Source organism: Mirounga leonina, unplaced genomic scaffold (genome assembly GCF_011800145.1).
Source record: "Mirounga leonina isolate KUSES-001 unplaced genomic scaffold, KU_Mleo_1.0 Mir_165, whole genome shotgun sequence".
NCBI classification, from domain to species: Eukaryota; Metazoa; Chordata; class Mammalia; order Carnivora; family Phocidae; genus Mirounga; species Mirounga leonina.
Window position 1 is genome coordinate 19,375,530 of NW_023270415.1, and position 22,114 is coordinate 19,397,643.

The 22,114-nt window shown below is 38.2% G+C and overlaps 1 protein-coding gene across 8 annotated transcripts in view; it reads left to right on the plus strand.

Annotated features, from left to right (window-relative positions):
* Positions 1 to 22,114, plus strand: part of PREX2 (phosphatidylinositol-3,4,5-trisphosphate dependent Rac exchange factor 2) — a 285,788-nt gene that overhangs the window by 88,025 nt on the left and 175,649 nt on the right. For all 8 annotated transcript variants that reach the window (XR_004680417.1, XM_035011286.1, XM_035011287.1 and 5 more), the window contains exons 7-8: positions 7,001 to 7,134; positions 19,263 to 19,366. Coding sequence is in view for 7 of the 8 variants with exons in the window: in XM_035011286.1 (XP_034867177.1) it covers positions 7,001 to 7,134; positions 19,263 to 19,366 (238 nt within the window). In the remaining variant the exon portion in view is untranslated. The remainder of the gene's footprint in view (positions 1 to 7,000; positions 7,135 to 19,262; positions 19,367 to 22,114) is intronic.

The window sequence follows — 22,114 nt, forward strand, 5'->3', positions numbered from 1 at the left end:
CTTCCTTCCTTCCTTCCTTCCTTCCTTCCTTCCTTCCTTCCTTCCTTCCTTCCTTCCTTCCCTCCCTCCTTCCTCCCTCCCCCATCCCTCCCTCCCTCCCTCTCTCTCTCTCTCCCTCTTTCTTCCTAAAACTTTACGAACAGAGAAGCCAACTTGCTAGAGATTTATACCAGGAGAAAATGTTTAACACATTGTTTGGTGTGTTGTAGAAATGTTAAAAGCCTGACTTTAGTATTCATCTTGAGAAAGGCGTTTATCATACATGGTTGTTCAATGACTAAATACAGATTTCCAGAGAATAGATTTCTAGATTTAAAAATGAGCATCGATTTTCAAAATGAAGATAAAATACTAACTAGTTATGTCACATTATTCAGGTTTAAGTGAATATTCACCAGTGATGAAATGTACCACAGGTGACCATGTGGTGTATTTGCAAGCATGTTAACATGATCAACGCCTGTCTGCTGTGGGCACTGGGGAGCAGTCAGGACTACCTCGGGCAGAGACCTGTGCTCACCTCAATCTCCATGTCACAGGGTTGCCGTACTATGCCCTTGAGCACCTGGATTCAGGTACTCAAAGCCTCCAAAGCAGTTTTACTTGGAACGTTGACAGAATACTACATGCAGCAGCATTTACTGGAATGACCTGGGACCTTCCCCACCTTTACTCAGTTTCAATCTCTGAACCTGGGAATTTTAAGAAGCCCATCAAGTGTGTCTCCCAAACTCTATAAACTTTGAGAACCATTGCCCTAGAGGCTTTGCTCTCTTCTGATGATCTGCCTGGCTAGTTTTACTGCTTCCACATTTGTTATTTTCTAGTTCACTCATCTGACATTGTCATTTTCATAGACTTTAGTGCTCCTGACTCTTACCTAGCAATCTGATGCTCATAGCCATACTTTATTTCAATTTCTCCTATGAATTTTGTAGCTTGACTTCTTTATTCCTAACTCTCTAGAAACTTTCCTGGCATTTCTAGGTAAATGAAAAAAAAAATCGCATGTAGTTTCAAAATATCATAAATTTCATTTACTTTAAAGATAAAGTTGTGAGATTATTATTATTTTTTTACTACAGAGAAAGGTAGATTTATCATGTAAGCGAGGGGAAACTATGCCACAGCATTATTTAAAAAGAGACACTTATTAATTATCTATTTGTACTTGGGATGGATTTGAAGTGAGAGGCACATCATGACTATACAGAAGACTGTATATACACTTGGTCAAATTTTCTTCAATATTTATAAAATTGTGCATATCTGTGGTTAAAAAATTCTTAATGATTTCTAGCTGCCACTGTCCTAGAAATCATGCACAGATTCAATCATGGTAAATCAAGAACACAATGGTTATTCTTTATCATCTATGAGATACACATGGTATAAAGAGAAATGCTACAGGCCATTCTTTTAGGAGTTTTTTAGACAAATGTGTATGTTCGACACAGATTCCTTTAAGTTGCATAAGCAGTCCTCTGGGAATTATTTAATTATTCACTGAAGAGATTTCATGTGGTAATAGTAGATTACTATGGTAGAAGATAGTAAAGGTAGATACTGTACTAATTCTTAAAGTTTGCTGTTAACTATTAAAGACATCTCACCTCAGTGATAGAAATGTCTCAGTAGGATTTAGTAAAATATAATATGAGTGATGTTATGTTTATATTGTGAGATATACTTTGAAGCATAACAAGATGGTTGGGCTTGATGTCATTATCCCACAAAATTTCATTAATAGATTATTAAACAGATACTTTGGGTTGTTATGAAAAGAAGTGTTGCCCTCACAGAGGTCAATTAATCTTATTCTGATTTTTGATCAGGAGCTAGGAGCTAATGGGAACCTATGATAATGACTTAAACATAATGTATTTTTTTAAGGTTTTCTTTAATTTTAAATTTTTTTTTAAGATTTTACTTAGTTACTTGAGAGAGAGAGAATGAGAGAAAGAGAGCATGAGAGGCACGAGGGTCAGAGGGAGAAGCAGACTCCCTGCTGAGCAGGGAGCCCAGTGCGGGACTCGATCCTGGGACTCCGGGATCGTGACCTGAGCCGAAGGCAGTCGCTTAACCAACGGAGAGCCACCCAGGAGCCCCCTTTTTTAAAGATTTTTTAAAAATTTTTATTTATTTGAGAGAGAGATAGCGAGAGAGAGCATGAGTGGTGGGCAGGGAGAGGCAGGCTCCCCACTGAGCAGGGAACCTGACACAGGGCTCCATCCTAGGACCTTGGGATCATGACCTGAGCTGAAGGCAAATGCTTAACCGACTGAGTGTGGGTGCCCCGGCTCAGGTGCCCCAAAACACAATGTATTTATATATTAGTGAGGGGTTTGAGAGTTTGCTCAATGATTTTGCTCAATCATTCAAAAGTCAAACTATTTAAGTATACGATAGAGGAAAATGATTGAGATGCTTTGCTGACTAATGGAGCACTTTGAATTAATTGTAAGATGGGATTGCCATAAATGTGCTAATATAATCTTATGGTATCAAGATACGTATTGTAGGGGACTGGAGTAATAATAAAATAAATAAATAAATAAATAAATAAATAAATAAATAAATAAATAAATCACTATCTGATTTATTTGCCAGCTCACATCCGAGTGGTTGTGCTCACTTCTAGAGGTGTTCCATATTAAGGGAGACCCTGACAAACGAGAAGGTTCAGAGGAGGACTTCAGGGATCTTGCAGGTTTCTCAAATCAAGCCATAGGATGAATGGTCAAAAGCAATGCTAGTTATCTAGCTTGGAAGGCAGAAGGGAAGTGTACTGGCTGTTTTCAGATACTGGAGGGCCAGGTCTGTCATAATGAAGAGGGTATTCCTCTACTCCCAGGAGGCAGAAGTAGAGTCAGTGAGTAGAAAGGGAAGTAGAATTTGGTTCTACGATTAGAAAAATCTTTCTACTAAGTAGAGTGGCTAAGTAAAGAAATAGCTTTCTTAAAAGGGAATGAACTTAATTTTACTAGAAGTGTTCAAGAATAGGCTAGAAGGCCTTTTTTTGTCAGGGCAAAAGTCAGTGTTCTCTGAGGCAACAAGATGTGTCTACCCTCAAAAACTAGAGAATCAGAAATAACACTGTCTTCAACGAGTTAAAGCATAAAAATCAACATAGAGTGAACCACAGCAGAGGTCAGAAATAAGTGAAGTCTCCTTGAAGAAGAAAATCATCTTTAAAACCAGCAATGTTAATTGTACTAGCCTTTATTGAGTCCTTTTCTGTGCTAGGCATTGTGCTGGGAGTTTTATATATATTGTCTGTTAATTATGTGAATAAATTAAGTACTATTTTCCTTTTCTACGTTGGTTAGATTTATTTATTTATTTATTTGAGAGAGAGAGAATGAGAGACAGAGAGCACGAGAGGGAAGAGGGCAGAGGGGGAAGCAGACCCCCCGCTGAGCAGGGAGCCCGATGCGGGACTCGATCCCGGGACTCCAGGATCATGACCTGAGCCGAAGGCAGTCGTTTAACCAACTGAGCCACCCAGGCACCCTTCTACGTTGGTTAGAAGGCATGAACATAGCTACAGAATCAAAGGAGTCATTCAGAAATGTGATTTGTTTGTAGTGGAAGCTGAGAAAAGAGAGAGCAAGGAGAGAGAGACACACAGTGAGACAGATAGACTTTGGATGGTCTTGTCCCGGTGGTAGATTGTGCTAGCTCTTTGCTTTCAAACTGCTCTAATTCTTAAGTCTAGTTCACCAAGATATCCTCCCCGCCCTCCCCGCTTCCTTCCTACCTTTTTTCTGCTCTCTCTCTTTCTCTCTCTCTCCCTCCCTCTCTCCTCTTGGTATATAAATGAACAACTGCAGCCCCATCTATACGTTCTGTTGAAGGCCCTCCTCTAATAGTCCAGGCATGCCTCTGACTTGTCTAATGCGACCGTCTGAGCAAGCTTCCTGCTATAAAATTGGCTTTTTTATTAGAAATCAAAGATACAGCTGCTGACGGGCAGTGCTCAGTCTCTCCAACACCTGACCTATGGGAAGCTAGCTAGCTAGCATGGCCCTGCTCTTCAATTCAGTCTGTTCACAGGACAGGAGACAGTTTTTCTTAACTGGGAAGCGTGACTTCATTAGGAAGCGTGACTTCATTAGAAAGTGTTGGTGGCACTGACAAGATAAAAGATATGAACAAACAAGAACTTGACGGTGGAGAGCAATTCAAATAACATGCAGACAGGTCACAGGAAGACAAAGACAGGGAAAAGGCCCCGGGGTATGGTCAGTGGTCAAACTCTCAGTGGTGGTCAGCAATCGTGTCCTTTCCTCTGTGACTGTCTGGTTGTGAGTTTTTTTTTTTACTTGTGTCAGATTCTTTCTGATTATAATACAGCTTTCCAGTTAGGAAGTTTACAAAGGGAGATTGTGTTGGCCATACTTATGGGAACATTCGGTGTGGATATCAGGTATTTTTATGATCAAGAATAATATACCTATTTTTTATTTTACACATTAGGTCTCGTGAGTTCTTCAGAGCTTGAACAATATCTCCTGTGAAACTGTTTAAGGGGATGGAATAAATGACCTCTAACCACTATACTAATTTACGTTAAATTCTTCTTATATTTATTAATAAAGATTATAATCACAAACAAGGCGGAAATGTATGGTTAAGATTTCTCTCAAGTATGGGGGTGTTTGGGTGGCTCAGTCGATTAAGTTGGTTTTGGCTCAGGTCATGATTTCATGGTCCTGGATCGAGCCCTGTGCATCTGCCACCCTGCTCAGCGGGGAGCCTGCTTCTCTCTCTCCCTGTCCCTCTGCCCCTCCCCACCACTCGTGCTTGCTCGCTCTCTCCCTCTCTCAAATAAATAAAATCTTTAAAAAAAAAAAGATTTTTGTCAAGTAGGAAGACATCTACTAATACCTACCTATAATTATATTGGGAACTTACTTGGAAGACTGGTTAATATGCAAATTAGAAAAACATCTGCAGTTACCATTTAATAAGATAAGTTAGCTTCTTTGCTTTACTTTTTTGGGCTACTATGAGAAATAGTCTAAGGTGAAGTATTTTGTACCTTTTGTAAAATTGTTACCAGTAAAGCCACTTTCATAACATCGTATAGTTCCCTGTGCAAGAATCAATGTGATGTTTCCTTGTTTACATTTTTAATACTATTCTATCTTAATTTTTTTCTGAGGTAGGGATAGTATTTAAATAAGAAATCGTTGCCACTGAAATTGGGATTTATATTCAAATTTGATGACAGTTTTTACTTAATTATCACATGATGAAGGATATGAAATTGTGTAAATTTTTAATAGATCTCTAATTATATGTCCACCTTTGTGATGAAAGAAAAAAAAGAAAGGAAATGTCTTAAATCTAAAATATTTTATAATGGCTGGTCACCAGAGGGGAGTGGGTGGGGGGATAGGTGAAAGAAGTGAAGGGGATTAAGAGTACACTTATCATGATGAGCACTGAATAAGGTATGGAATCGCTGAGTCACTATATTGTGCCACCTGAAACTAGTATAACACTGTATGTTAACTCTCCTGGAATTAAAATAAAAAAACTTAATAAAACAAAACACTTAAGTTAAACATAAAAACAAAAAATAAAATGTGTACGTAGGGATGCCTGGGTGGCTCAGTCGGTTAAGCGTCTGCCTTCGGCTCAGGTCATGATCCCGGGGTCCTGGGATTGAGCCCCACGTTGGGCTCCCTGCTCAGCGGGGAGTCTGCTTCTCCCCCTCCTCTACTGCTCCCCCTGCTTGTGTTCTCTCTCTCCCCCCTCTCTCTGACAGATAAATAAATAAAATCTTTAAAAAAATAAAGTTAGTAAAAAATAAAAAAATAAAAAATAAATAAAATGTGTGTGTAATATAGACACTCAACACAATCACATTCGTTTAATTTCCAATTTGGGAAGTTTCTTATTGACAGTTATCAGTTGTCACCATAATTTAAATTTTTATAATCAATCAGAAAAACTATTATCAATGATTACTGTGGAAGTACGAAATTAATGGTCTGATTGTTAAATATCAAAAATAAAAAATAAAAGCATTAAGTTTAAAAAGAGTCAGAAATTTATCCCTGGATTTAAGAATCCCCAGACATAATGAAAATAGAAGTATTCTTGCAGAGCATACTTAACAGCTATCTACATAAAACTTTTTTTTTTCTTTTTTGTCTAACTCAGTGCATTAGTTGTGATAGTTTAGGTTGTAGAGACAAATAGACGGCCACATTTATAATGGCTCAAATTAGATGTTTTTGATCAGCTCACACAACAATCCAATGCTTGTGCTCTGCTTCATTGTGCACCTTTCCTCTGTTTGCGATTCAGGCTCCTTCCATCTTGTGGCTCCTCTCAATGGTTAGCGCTTGTGTTAAGACCCAGTTTTGTCACTAATCATCTGACCTTAGTGTGCAATCAGTGAAGGCTTATTTAATGAATGAGCATGCCTATGCTAACTTTTAACTTGGGTAAAAGACTATGGAAGGTTGCTCTCTTTAAATAGTTTTTTCCCCCCCTTTATTTTCTTCTTTTTTCTTCCTATCAATCCTAGGAGTGGATAAATAAATTGAGACCCGCTAAAAATTTAGCGAACTTCGTGTACTTTGTGATGTATCCATGGAACTCTTTTCCCATACCAGGGAAAGAGAGGAGAAGGAGAGGAGTACTAGGGACATGAATGTTATGCATCACTTTGAAATCATCTCCTTTTAAAAGAACATAGTAACATGTATCATCCATGTTTATGTATGCATACATGTGTAAGAAAGCTAAAAGAAGACACAGAATCTCTTAGCCACAGTTGTATCTGCTCAGACTGACCAGGAGTCTGGGAGGCAAGGAGACCTCCATCCAATGTATAAATATTTATGGTGTTTCAACTTCTGTCCATATATTGTATCTTGAAATAAAAACAAACAGACTTTTAAGGAGAAGTAGAATTACACACAGAAGTTTCTGTTAAGTAATCAAACATTGTCTCCATTTTTTTTTTTTTTTTTTGACCTAGGGATCCAACGTCACCGACACCTGCACTGAGATGCTAATGTGTGGCGTCTTATTGAAAATTTCTTCTGGAAATATTCAAGAACGGGTGTTTTTTCTTTTTGATAATCTTCTGGTGTATTGCAAAAGGAAACACAGGTAAGGTGATAAACAGGTAATACTTCAGAAATTACTTATTAACCTCGAAAAAATTTTTTTAATAAAAAAAGAAATTATCAGTCTCACGAGTTCAACCTTTTCCTCTGTGCTCCTGGGAACTCGGGATCTCCTCAGTAAATTTCACATACTCTCAGCCTATTCTCTGATTGTTCTCTTTACCTTCTTGTAAAACCTGACTGAAATGTGACTACCATTCAATAACACTACCTCCCAGGAACCTTCTGGAGGAAAAAATTTTTTTCTGTTGCTAACCCACATGTCTCAGGCCCTGTAGGAAAGGTGGGTGTGTCTTCTGTGTTTCCCAGTGCTGCTTCCCAATCATTTCCTCCTCTTCCTCGGAAATATTTTCCCTGACCGCCCCATCTAGTGTAGCCTCCCAGCCATTTTCTATCAACATCTAGAAAATTCTTGCTAATATTTTCTTCGTTATTTATTTATTTGTTGCCACCTTTACTGGATTAGACTGTAAAGTCCATGAGAACAGTGGTCTTGCTGCGTATTCTGTGCTATTTCCCCAGAGACTGGACCTGCCATGTAATAGACACTCAAGAGGTATTTGTTGAATAAATGAATAAATAAATGAATGAATGAAACCCAAGCAAGTTCCTGGTATAGCTTAGCCATCATTAGTTTAAGTAGTTTAATGTAGCAGTGTTATTGCTGTAATGTTATTTGTTTTAAAGCATGGATATAATTTTTTCTTCAGAAGGTAGTTATATTATAGGATGTTTCCTTGAACTCTTGGCAAAACGTTTTGCAGGTTGTTTAAGCAAAAAAGTAAAGTTGCACTTAATTGGGAAATTTCCTGAGGCTTTATATGCTTCTTCCTAACCATATCTAGGATATATTAGTTTCAGTGAAAAGGTACTAAAAGGCTTAATGAAATTTAAAGGTAAAACAGGTGGGTTGAGGATGCAGGGTTTGAGTGAGTGTTTATTCTAGACTCAGAAATTAGGCCACTATAACCAAAGATTTTTTGGTAACGTTGAGAATGAGAAGATCAAAACTGATTTATGAGGCAAGATTCTCTTGAAATGGGATTTCCTAAATCAATGAACAGGATGCCCAGAGCAAGTTCTCTGAACGTTGGCAGCTATGTTGATGACATGGGAGTTTGGCCTCTTGGATTATGGTATCAGAATTCCCTAGCCTGAGACATTACTGTGAAAATACAATGGCACTAACTGAGAAAGCAGAGAAGTGCCCATGTGCTTCGATGAAAGGGGACAGGTTAGGATTAAAGTGAAAAGATAGTTGTGGGGCGCCTGACTGGCACAGTTGGTTAAGCGTCCGACTCTTGGTTTCGACTCTGGTTGTGATCTCAGGTTTGTGAGATTGAGCCCCAGATTGGGCTCTGCACTCAGTGTGGGGTCTGCTTGAGTTTCTCTCTCTGCCTGTCCCTCTGCCCCTTCCCATTCTCACATGTGCTTTCTCTCTCTGGCTCTAAAATGAATAAATAAATAATAAATAAATATCTTTTAAAAAAAAGTTAGTTGTTAATCCCTGCCTTAATGAGCTTTTTTAAAAAGATGCTTTTTACCACATATGAAAATGAACTTGTCTATTTTTTTTAGTATGCTCTTCGAAATTCTTTGTGTTTGCAGCAAGATTGGGATTAATAGAAATAGGTTTTAGGAAGATGTAGAAATCCTGTTAATTTTAGTTGAATATAACTCATTAAAAAGTTGTAATATTATTCAAGTTGTTTAGGTACAATTGTTTTTTTTCCAGCCTTCTTGAGGACTAGTTGGCAAATAACATGGTAAGATATTTTAATGGTACAACAGGACGATTTGATATACAGCATGAAAGGATTTCTCCCATGGAGTCAATTAACACATTGATCTAGGTGCAATTATTAAAGGCATCCATTTGAGAATGAGATCTTTTTTTAAAATTACAGTTGATCTCATACTTACTTATATATGTGCCTGCCTTCAAGTCCAAGGTTTTTGCAAAATTAGCCATGTATAATGATGATTTCATTTATGGTCTTATGGCTGTCATTGTTAAATAGGTAAACAACAGGAAAGATTTTGTAAAATTAAAATCCTTTTTTTAAAGGATTTTTAAAGATTTTTTTTTTTAAAGATTTATTTATTTATTTTGAGAGAGAGAGCAGGGGCAAAGGGAGAGGGAGAGAAGCATACTCCCTGCTGAGTGCAGAGCCTGATGTGGGGCTCAGTCCCATGACCCTGAGATCATGACCTGAGCCAAAATCAAGAGTTGGGCAATTACCTGACTGAACCACCCAGGTGCCCCCAAAATCCTAGTTTTTGAGCAAATATTCTTAATGTATGTATAATGTGGACAAAATACATAGTGGCTAGAAATGGAAATTACTGAATAAATCTGATTGTCTATTCCCTTCCTGAATTGAAGTAGTGTGAATATACCATCCATTCCCTTCATTTTAGAATACTTCATCCCCTTTACCAAGTACTATTGAAGCTCTAAAGATTCTTTAGTAAGTATGAGTAAACTGAACCTTTTCCAAATTTCCATAGTATTTTAATTGCACAACCCACGGACTTGATGAATTTAATTCTAGAGTTTACATTCACAAAAGACAAGAGTGCTGATTAGGCATCTCAGCTCTGGATATTTTTAATGGTATTAATCTTAGGAGAAACTAGTATTTAAAAAGATAAAGTGTGTGTAATATTTATTTTTTTTTTAAATAAAAAAATTTTTTTTTTAATTTTATTATGTTATGTTAGCCATCATACATTACATCATTAGTTTTTGATGTAGTGTTCCATGATTCATTGTTTGCATATAACACCCAGTGCTCCATTCAATACATGCCCTCCTTAATACCCATCACCGGGCTAACCCATCCCCCCACCCCCCTCCCCTCTAAAACCCTCAGTTTGTTTCTCAAAGTCCATAGTCTCTCATGGTTCGTCTCCCCTTCCAATTTCCCCCATTTATTTTTCCCTTCCTACTATCTTCTTTTTTTTTTTTAACATGTAATGTATTATTTGTTTCAGAGGTATAGGTCTGTGACTCATCAGTCTTACACAATTCACAGCGCTCACCATAGCACATACCCTCCCAATGTCCATCACCCAACCATCCCACCCCTCCCACCCCCCACCACTCCAGCAACCCTCAGTTTGTTCCCTGAGATTATGAATTCCTCATATCAGTGAGATCGTATGATACTTGTCATTCTCAGATTGACTTATTTTGCTTAGCATAATACCCTCTAGTTCTATCCATGTTGCTGCAAATGGCAAGATTTCGGGGTTTTTTGTTTTTGTTTTTGTTTTTGTTTTTGTTTTTCATGGCTGCATAATATTCCATTGTACATATATACCACATCTTCTTTATCCATTCATCTGTTGATGGACATCTTGGCTCTTTCCATAGTTTGGCTATTAAGGATATTGCTATAAACATGGGGATGCACGTACCCCTTCGGATCCCTACATTTGTATCTTTGGGGTAAATATCCACTAGTGCAATTGCTGGGTCGTAGGGTAGATCTATTTTCAACTTTTTGAGAAACCTCCATACTGTTTTCCAGAGTGGCTTCACCAGCTTGCATTCCCACCAATAGTGTAGGAGGGTTCCCCTTTCTCCACATCCTCGCCAACACCTATTGTTTCCTGACTTGTTAATTTTAGCCATTCTGACTGGTGTGAGGTGGTATCTCATTAAGGTTTTGATTTGGATTTCCCTGATGCCGAGCGATGTTGAGCACTTCTTCATGTGTCTGTTGGCCATTTGGATGTCTTCTTTGGAAAAATGTCTGTTCATGTCTTCTGCCCATTTCTTGATTGGATCATTTGTTCTTTGGGTGTTGAGTTTGAGAAGTTCTTTATAGATTTTGGATACTAGCCCTTTATCTGATATCTCATTTGCAAATATCTTCTCCCATTCTGTCGGTTGTCTTTTGGTTTTGTTGACTGTTTCCTTTGCTGTGCAAAAGCTTTTTATCTTGATGAAGTCCCAGTAGTTCATTTTTGCCCTTGCTTCCCTTGCCTTTGGCAATGTTTCTAGGAAGAAGTTGCTGCAGCTGAGGTCAAAGAGGTTGCAACCTGTATTCTCCTCTAGGATTTTGATGGATTCCTGTCTCACACTTAGGTCTTTCATCCATTTTGAGTCTATTTTTGTGTGTGGTGTAAGGAAATGGTCCAGTTTCACTCTTCTGTATGTGGCTGTCCAATTTTCCCAACACCATTTGTTGAAGAGACTGTCTTTTTTCCATTGGACATTCTTTCCTGCTTTGTCGAAGATTAGTTGACCATAGAGTTGAGGGTCCATTTCTGGGTTCTCTATTCTGTTCCATTGATCGATGTGTCCTTTTTTGTGCCAGTACCATACTGTCTTGATGATTACAGCTTTCTAATAGAGCTTGAAGTCTGGAATTGTGATGCCACCAGCTTTGCTTCTTTTTCAACATTTCTCTGGCTATTTGGGGTCTTTTCTGGTTGCATACAAATTTTAGGATTATTTGTCCCATTTTTAGAAAAAAGTGGATGGTATTTTGATAGGGATTGCATTAAATGTGTAGATTGCTCTAGGTAGCATTGACATCTTCACAATATTTGTTCTTCCAATCCATGAGCATGGAACGTTTTTCCATTTCTTTGTGTCTTCTTCAATTTCCTTCATGAGTATTTTATAGTTTTCTGAGTACAGATCCTTTGCCTCTTTGGTTAGATTTATTCCTAGGTATCTTATGGTTTTGGGTGCAATTGTAAATGGGATCGATTCCTTAATTTCTCTTTCTTCTGTCTTGTTTTTCGTGTATAGGAATGCCACTGATTTCTGTGCATTGATTTTATATCCTGCCACTTGACTGAATTCCTGTATGAGTTCTAGCAGTTTTGGGGTGCAGTCTTTTGGGCTTTCCACATAAAGTATCCTATCATCTGCAAAGAGTGAGAGTTTGACTTCTTCTTTGCCGATTCAGATGCCTTTTATTTCTTTTTATTGTCTGATTGCTGTGGCTAGGAATTCTAGTACTGTGTTGAATAGCAGTGGTGAGAGTGGGCATCCCTACCATGTTCCTGACCTTAGTGGGAAAGCTCTCAGTTTTTCCCCATTGAGAATGATACTCACTGTGGGTTTTTCATAGATGGCTTTTATGATATTGAGGTATGTACCCTCTATCCCTACACTGTGAAGAGTTTTAATCAAGAAAAGATGCTGTACTTTGTCAAATGCTTTTTCTGCATCTATTGAGAAGATCATATGGTTCTTGTTCTGTCTTTTATTAATGTATTGTATCACATTGATTGATTTGCAGATGTTGAACCAACCTTGCAGCCCAGGGATAAATCCCACTTGGTCGTGGTGAATAATCCTTTTAATGTACTGTTGGATCCTATTGGCTAGTATTTTGGTGAGAATTTTTGCATCCATGTTCATCAAGGATATTGGTCTGTAGTTCTCCTTTTTGATGGGGTCTTTGTCTGGTTTGGGGATCAAGGTAATGGTGACCTCATAAAAAGAGTTTGGAAGTTTTCCTTCCATTTCTATTTTTTGAACAGTTTTAGAAGAATAGGTATTAATTCTTTCTTAAATGTTTGGTAGAATTCCCCTCGGAAGCCATCTGGCCCTGGGCTCTTGTTTGTTGGGAGATTTTTTATTACTGCTTCAATTTCCTTAGTGGTTATGGGTCTGTTCTGGGTTTTTTTCCTTCCTGGTTCAGTTTTGGTAGTTTATACATCTCTAGGAATGCATCCATTTCTTCCAGATTATCTTTTTGCTGGCATATAGTTGCTCATAATATGCTCTTATAATTGTTTGTATTTCTTTGCTGTTGGTCATGATATCTCCTCTTTCATTCATGCTTTTATTTATTTGGGTAGTTTCTCTTTTCTTTTTGATAAATCTGGCCAGGGGTTTATCAATCTTATTAATTCTTTCAAAGAACCAGATCCTAGTTTCATTAATCTGTTCTACTGTTGTTTTGGTTTCTATTTCATCGATTTCTGCTCTGATGTTTATTATTTCTCTTCTCCTGCTGGGTTTAGGCTTTATTTGTTGTTTTTTCTCCAGCTCCTTTGGGTGTAGAGTTAGATTGTGTATTTGAGACCTTTCTTGTTGCTTGAGAAAGGCTTATATTGCTACATACTTTCCTCTTAGGACCGCCTTTGATGCATCCCAAAGATTTTGAACAGTTGTGTTTTCATTTCATTTGTTTTCATGAATTTTTTAAATTCTTCTTTAAATTCCTCTTGACCCATTCATTCTTCAGTAGGATGCTCTTTTGCCTCCATGTATTTGAGTTCTTTCCAACTTTTCTCTTGTAATTGAGTTCTAGTTTCAAAGCATTGTGGTCTGAAAATATGCAGGGAATGATCCCAGTCTTTTGGTACCAGTTGAGACCTGACTTGTGACCTAGGATGTGATCTATTCTGGAAAATGTCACTGGGCACTAGAGAAGAATGTGTATTCTGTTGCTTTGGGATGGAATGTTCTGAATATATCTGTGAAGTCCGTCTGGTTCACTGTGTTATTTAAAGCCTTTATTCGCTTGTTGATCTTTTACTTAGATGATCTGTCCATTTCAGTGAGGGTGATGTTAAAGTCCCCTACTATTATCGTATTGTTGTCGATGTGTTTCTTTGATTTTTTTATTAATTGGCTTATATAATTGGCTGCTCCCATGTTAGGGGCATAGATATTTACAATTGTTAGATCTTCTTGTTGGATAGACCCTCTAAGTATGATATAGTGTCCTTCCTCATCTCTTATTATAGTCTTTCGTTTGAAATCTAATTTGTTTGATAAAGGATTGCCACCCCAGCTTTCTTTTGATGTCCATTAGCATGGTAAATGGTTTTCCACCCCCCCACTTTCAATCTGGAGGTGTCTTTGTGTCTAAAATGAGTCTCTTGCAGACAGCATATCCATGGATCTTGTTTTTTTATCCAATCTGATACTCTGTGTCTTTTGATTGGGGCATTGAGCCCATTTACATTCAGAGTAACTACTGAAAGATAAGAATTTAGTGCCATTGTATTGCCTGTTAGGTGACTGTTACTGTATATTATCTGTGTTCCTTTATGGTCTATGTTACTTTTAGGCTAAGAGGACCCCTTTCAATATTTCTTGTAGGGCTGGTTTTGTGTTTGCAAATTCCTTTAGTTTTTGTTTGTCCTGGAAGCTTTTTATCTGTCCTTCTATTTTCAGTGACAGTCTAGCTGGATATAATATTCTTGGCTGCATATTTTTCTCATTTAGTGCTCTGAATATATCATGCCAGTCCTTTCTGGCCTGCTAGGTCTCTGTGGATAGGTCTGTTGCCAATCTAATGTTTCTACCATTGTAGGTTACAGACCTCTTGTCCCGAGCTGCTTTCAGGATTTTCTCTTTGTCTCTGAGACTCATAAGTTTTACTATTAGATGTCAGGGTATTGACCTATTTTTATTGATTTTGAGGAGTTTCTCTGTGCCTCCTGGATTTTGATGCCTGGTTCCTTCCCCAAATTAGGGAAGTTTTCTGCTATAATTTGCTCCAATATACCTTCTGCCCCTCTCTCTCTTTTTCTTTTGGGATCCCAATTATTCTAATATTGTTTCATCTTATGGTATCACTTATCTCTCGAATTCTGCCCTCATGATCCAGTAATTGTTTATCTCTCGTTTTCTCAGCTTCTTTATTCTCCATCATTTGGTCTTCTATTTTGCTAATTCTCTCTTCTGCCTCATTTATCCTGGCAGTTAGAGCCTCCATTTTTGATTACACCTCATTAATAGCCTTTTTGATTTTGACTTGGTTAGATTTTAGTTCTTTTATTTCTCCAGAAAAGGATTCTCTAGTATCTTCCATGCTTTTTTCCACCCCACCTAGTATGTTTGTAATCGTCATTCTGAACTCTAGTTCCGACATCTTACTAATGTCTGTTTTGATTAGGTCCCTGGCATTTGGTACTGCCTCTTGTTCTTTTTTTTGAGGTGAGTTTTTCTGTCTTGTCGTTTTGTCCAGAGGAGAATAGATGAATGAGACAACAAAATGCTAACAGGGTAACTTTGATCCCAGAAAAATATACAGTAAACAAATCAGAAGAGACTCGAAACCAGGGGGAAAAGAAAGGGAAAGAGGGAAAAGGAAAAAAAAAATATGAATATGAGCAAATATGATCAGGCTGATGAATAGATCAGTGCCACACACTAGATTTTGGGTGTATTTTGGTCTGTTAGAAGAAACTGCCTCCCAAAATTTTAAGGAAAGAGAAACTTATACATGTACAAAAATAAGGGTAAATATGATGAGGGAGGGCGCCTGGGTGGCTCAGTTGGTTAAGCGACTGCCTTTGGCTCAGGTCATGATCCTGGAGGCCTGGGATCGAGTCCCACATCAGGCTCCCTGCTCAGCAGGGAGTCTGCTTCTCCCTCTGACCCTCCTCCCTCTCATGTTCTCTGTCTCTCATTCTCTCTCTCACAAATAAATAAAATCTTAAAAAAAAAAATAAAAAAAAAATATGATGAGGGAATGGAATATGAGTTTAAAGATGAAAATTATAAAATATTTTATAAAAGGAATCGATAAGAAGTTGGTTAAAAAAAGAAAGAGGAGAAATTAAAAAAGGAACCAAAAAAAAGGAGGGGAAAGAATTTGATCAGGCAGGATACTAGAACAAAGCCATACACTAGAGATTTAGGGTATACTTTGGTCTTTTAGAAGAAACTGTATCCCAAAATTTTAAAGAGAGAACAACATATATATATATATATATATATATATATATATATATATATATATACACACACACACACAAAAATAAGGTTAACTACAATGAAGGGATAGAATATGACTGTAAAAATGAAAAATAAAAAAGATTTTTAAAAAAGGGATTGATAAGATATGTTGTTTGAAAGGGAAAAATAATTAAAAAATAGAAAAGGAAAAAATAAAGAAAATTAAAAAAATTAACTTTGAAAGACTAAAGAATCATGGGAAAAAAAGCCACGAATTCTGTGTGTTGTATTCCCTGGGTGCTGAAGTTCTGCCGTTCTCATTGATCGGTAAACTTGGTCTTGGCTGGATATTCTTGCTGATCTTCCGGGGGAGGGACCTGTTGCAGTGGTTCTCAAATGTCTTTGCCAGAGGCGGAATTGCCTCGCCCTTGCAGGGGGCCGGGCTAAGCAATCTGCTCGGATTTGCTCTCGTGAGCTCCCTGCAAGCTTTCCGTACAGCTTTGGAGGAGGAGAGTGAAAATGGCGGCCTCCCAATCTCCGTCCTGGAGGAGGCGAGAACTCGGGGCTCCACTCCTCAGTGAGCCCCCAGATTAAAGCAGTCAATCATTCCTGTCTCCCCGGTCTCCAGCCGCCCTCTGTGCTCACCGTCCTGTAACCAAGCATTTCTGTCTCTGGCTCATGACCCCATGTGGAGTCTCCAAACCCAGCAGATCCCTGCGGTGCGCTCCCATGCTGCTCCTCCCAGGGGAGGAAGGGGAGTCTCCCTGGATCTGCCACTTGTTGGGCCCTGCTGGAAGAGCAGTGGCCCCACTGTGCCACGGATCACGGTTTATGGCAACCCCGAGCTGAGAGCTCACTCCTTGGCTCCGTCTCTGCAGCTGGCTTCCCCACTCCGATACCTGGGGCTCTGCTGCACTCATACACCCCCAGTCCTTCTGTGACCCCGAGGGTCCTGAGACCACACTGTCCCCATGGGCGTTCCACCCCCTGCTTAGCCACTGGAGTGATGTCCCTCAGTGGAGCAGACTTCTACAAGTTCCGATTTTGTGCTCTGCTGCTCTATCACTTGCCGGTAGCGGCTGACGGAGGCTCCCCCCCTCGCTGTCTATCTTCCCAAATATCACCTTGGATTCACTTCTCCGCCTGTCTTACCTCCCAGAAAGTTGTCACTTTTCTGTTCAGAGAGTTGCTGCTATTCTTTTCTTCGATCTCCTCTTGAGTTCGTAGGTATTCAGAATGGTTTGATACCTATCTAGCTGAATTCCTGGGAGCAGACAAAATTTAGGTCTCCTATTCCTCCGCCATCTTGCTCCTCCTCTGTGTTGTGTAATATTTAATACATAAAACATGATATGGCTTAGTTTGGCTGTTAATGAGCTTTGTAAGTATTATAATGTATTTTGTCTTCTGCAGTTTATATTTTGTATACAATATAGTTTGTAAACTGTGTATCCATATGTATAGGAATAGTTTATTCATTTAACTTTGTATAATATTCCATTGGTTGAATATTATTCACTCTCCTATCAGTGGAGTTTAGGTTTTTGTTTGTTTGTCTTAGTTTTTCTGCTATTATGAACATCCCTGCAAGATGTATCCTGATGACCACTAAAACACATAATTGGGAGGGAAATCATAGAATTGGGATATCAAATATTCTACATTACAATATAGAGCAAAATTATTTTCAAAGCATAGGCTTTTCAGTAGGTATACTTTAATAGAACCACCTTCTGAAGGGACCAAAGGTCTCTCTTTTTAAGCTAAGTGTTAACAATATTGATCAGACACTTACTGGAATTTCATATTGAGTGTTATTATCTACAGGTCAAGGGAAATATAAAAGCCTGTTCAGAACTGACAAGATCACAAAGAAAATTAATGCTTTAGAAAATAGGACCAGTGATAGATTCCATGGTATGATTCTTTGCCTGTGAATAAAACTGTTATCAAGGATATTAAACTTAAAAAAAATGATTGAAGTATGATGTATAAACTTACAAGAAATTCTCTTTTGCAAGACCCACAATACTATGTCCTACCTGGGAGAATATACAATTACCTACATATTAGTGTGCTCTGCATTCTTCTCTATTCTTGGGTGGCTATGATGCCAACCTTGCGTACTATATGGCCTGAATCCCTAATTGGTAGCATTTATTTAAGGTTATTAGCAAAGGACATTTAGAGGTCACTTTCATAATGAACATCGGAGTGCAAGATGGTGAAGGCCTGGGCTGAGAAACCCTAAATCAGGTTAACTAATCTATTTAATTAGTTTCTTTTAGTAGGGATGAAGGACTACTAAGTTTTGATGAAGCTTTAGACATGTAAGGGAGGAATATATCCTGTCTTTCACGGAAGGAATTCAGGGACTGGGACAGCACCTTGTGACCCCTCCCTGCAGGGAGGGCTGATATCTAACTGCAGGGGTGAGGAGGAGAGGGATATTGAAGTTGGTGAACATTTACATCTTCACTTTTGCTAGATGTGTCTGTACAACACAGTAAATGAATAATTATTTCAGTATATTAAATTATTAGCAAGACTTTTGTCAATGAGTCAAATGGAATAGTTTAAGTTAATTGAAATCTTTTGAGTGACTAGGTATTCTTGAATCCTCCTGAATCATTTCTTAGAATCTTTCCTCTTTAATTAACAAAACTTTCTAAAATATCTCTTCTGTATGTTCAGTGATTCAAGTATAAACACACTTAACCACATAATTCATTATTACAAATGTTCATTTACAAACCTGGATATTTTAACTTTGTTGTACATACCTTTTAAGATTAAAGACCAATATTAGACACACTATACCAAAGTTTTGGAATGTTTTAGACTATTTTAAAAATAAATAAGACCCTTATAAAAGATTATACATGTATTAAGAGACTTATTCAACAAGTATATAGGTCTCATATCATAGAAACAATATAGGAAAAATATTTTCAGCTGGATAACACTCAACTGAAGAATTTCCAGCACAGTCAGTTTCTTTGCAGAGGAATCATAAGTACTAACTGAATTTTACCCGAGCTTGAAAAAAATGGAAATTACCAGCTAGTTACTGAAAAATGAGAAATGAAAGTGAAAGAAATCAAATGAAATTTTAAAATAACTTTCAGTGTGTAACAGACTTTGATTTGGTACCTTTTATGTTCTAAATTGAGCAAAAGCACATATTTACCCACCCAGCTGTATGTTGTTCTTAGTCCAAAGCTTCCATTTGTTTACAAAAGCTAGTACATAAGCCTCATTTGTAAAGCAACCAATGCTGTTATGAATGGGAGGACACAAGTATAAAACACCACGAGCCTAACAATATCATTGATTGCATTGGTGTCTTTTGTGTTTTTTCAGAGGTTAGCTTACACCATATTGCTTCAACACTGTTTTTTATTAAGTTTAGTAACAAAGTTTTTGTGATTTCATTCCATTACAAGACGGTTGAAGAATAGCAAGGCATCTACAGATGGACATCGGTACCTTTTTCGTGGCCGGATCAATACAGAGGTGATGGAAGTGGAGAATGTGGATGATGGCACGGGTAGGTAATTTGTAGTTTTAAAGTGAAACACCGATAGGAAACTCCCTCATAAGACAGACTTCTCACCTGAATAATTCATTTGCAGCGCATTAGAGCTTAGAAATACTTTGTTAGGTAGAGCAGTTGGAGGAGAAAGGCAAGATAAGAGAGATGAGGACTATCGGAAGTAGAAAATTATACTTGGCCGAAACACACTAGCATTCAACACAGAGATACAAAGAAATAGCTGAGTAGGAGTGATGTACACACTCACAGTTCCTGGTATCGCCAGCATGAGTACAGAGAATAAGGAATTAATTTATTTTCTTCAAGTTATACTATGTTTTATATGTATATATATGATATTTTTTCATATAGTATGTTCACTGTAGAATATGGAAAACTCTAAATTTGTTTTAGCTCTACAGCCACCATGCATATAAACATGCTGTCAATTTGCTTGTAGAATAAGTGTGTTGTGTGTATTTTACTTTATTACTTAAAGATAGTGCATTTTCACACTGCAGCTTTGAAGGTACAGACTTTGACAAGTAAGCTTATCAAATCATGATTAGTCACAAACATTAAATAAATGTTTGAGGTTAAATAAGTTATTTTCTATTTGAAAAAATAAATGTGTAATATTAAGTAATATGATGATATACTAGTCTATAATATGCATGATTAGTAAATTGGATCACATTTCCCCCCCCCCAATGATTTTAATTCGAATTTCAAAGATATGCTTCTAGGAGAAATGACAAGATGAAACAAAATATATTAATTGTTGCTAAGTGACTTTAATTCCCATATAGAGAAATGCCTTTATAATACCCCATTTAAACATGGGTTTGGGGCACAGATCAGCTCCCTGCTACCACATACCTTTGTTGCCGTCTCTTAGTCCCAGAGGGGAGAAGAATGTTTACCATCTGCATGGGCACAAATTTTCAGATGCTCACCTGTGTACCATTTCTCTATCCCATTGTTAGCATCCTAAAACATTGCCCAGAACATAAATAGTGAAGCATGATTGCTGCAGGTAAGGGGAAAAGATGCGCAATGAGCAAAACTCAGGTGTACTCTCCTAGGAACCAAGTTATCTTGTGGCGAGGTTCCACATGGGCTAAAGGAGGGATGTAGGTGTGGGAGCTGTCTGACTGCTGGCACAGCTGAAAATCCCTGTCCGCAAATACTCACATGCTAACATGTGGGACTTAGTAGGCTATTTTTCCATATCAGGATGTGCACAATATTTTTTATAAGGTGGTATTTTAATTCATTTTAATGCTCTGAGAGGACTCTAGTGACATTTAGGAATGTTGTCTGTCTACATGTGAACAGCTGTCTTGCTTCGGTAACCTGACTGCTCAAGAGAATATCCAAAAGCCCATGTTGTACTTGAGGTGGGTGGAAGGAAGGCCGAGGAAGGCACACTCAAACCTCCACTTTGTTCCTTCTTGGCCCTGTCTCCCCCTGCTGGAACCACCTGTCCCCTGTTGCTTTAGCCTTCTCTTTGTTTTCTCCCCTTTTTATGCCTTTTCATGGGCACACAGCTCCTGTGTCTCATTTCCTTCCCTCTCCCCCTGATGGTGTGGTCGTCCCCATTTGTACCATTTGCACAGGTAATCTAAGTGAATTTTAGTAAATTTTGATGAATTTGACAATGATTCCTACATTTTGGGAAACTGGGGCACTAGATAAGGAAATCTAAGAGCCCGGGGCCATTGGAGGCATGGGCATAGAATACCGTCTACAGGGGCGCCAGGTGGCTCAGTCATTAAGCGTCTACCTTCGGCTCAGGTCATGATCCCAGGGTCCTGGGATCAAGCCCCATATCGGGGCTTGTGTTCCCTCTCTTGCTGTGCCTCTCTCTGTCAAATAAATAAAAATCTTAAAAAAAAAAAAAAGAATACCATCTTCAGCATAGATGTAGGGCAGTGAGAGCCTATGTTGGGTGATGGAGCAAATGGCCTTTGGATTCAATCCCATGAAAATGTTCTTTTAGTGCTGTTAAGATTGTAGCCTTCAGGACCTCAGTACCTGGGGGATAGGGGTGTTAGGGAAACAAGTCTTCAGACCCTGGTAGATATGAATTAGTGGGGAAGACAGGACATTTTAGAATATTTAGTCATAAATTGTCTGATGACACCTCTTGGCACAAACTTCCAAGGCTCAGGTTTCATTGAAATATGATGAAAGAATTAATTTTACTTTGTAGTATCCAGTTAAGGCCTTATTTCTTCCTTTAACATATATACACAGCATGTTGCAGGAATTTGGCTACAAATACTTGCTACAAGGTCACTTAAAGAAATTTTAGGCTGCAGCTGGCTACCTTCCTTTTGCTTCCTGCAAAGAAAATTTAGTATTCTAGTAAGTGTGACTACTAGGTCTTTAGGATAAGCGTACATCCTCAGCCAGGACTTGGAAACTCAAAAATAGAATTTCTGAAGATGAATAGGATCTTGAAGATCAACTAATATACCCTCTTAACATTTCAGATGATGGAAATGAAGCCACATTGAAGAACTAACTCGTCCAAGTTAACCCAGATGTTTAATATGAAGCTGGGGCTGGAGTGAGGTTTCCTTGGTGACCATGGCCATGCCTTGAGAAATAGGGAGCAGAGGTTCCATATGGGTTTTAAATCTATAGGGACCAACTGGAGAGCTGTGAAGAGATAAGGCATCAGTATATAGAGATTAACTTTGGTTGTTCGTTTCTTCTAAGAAACGATCTGGGTGCTACACCAACTTTCTCCTTTTT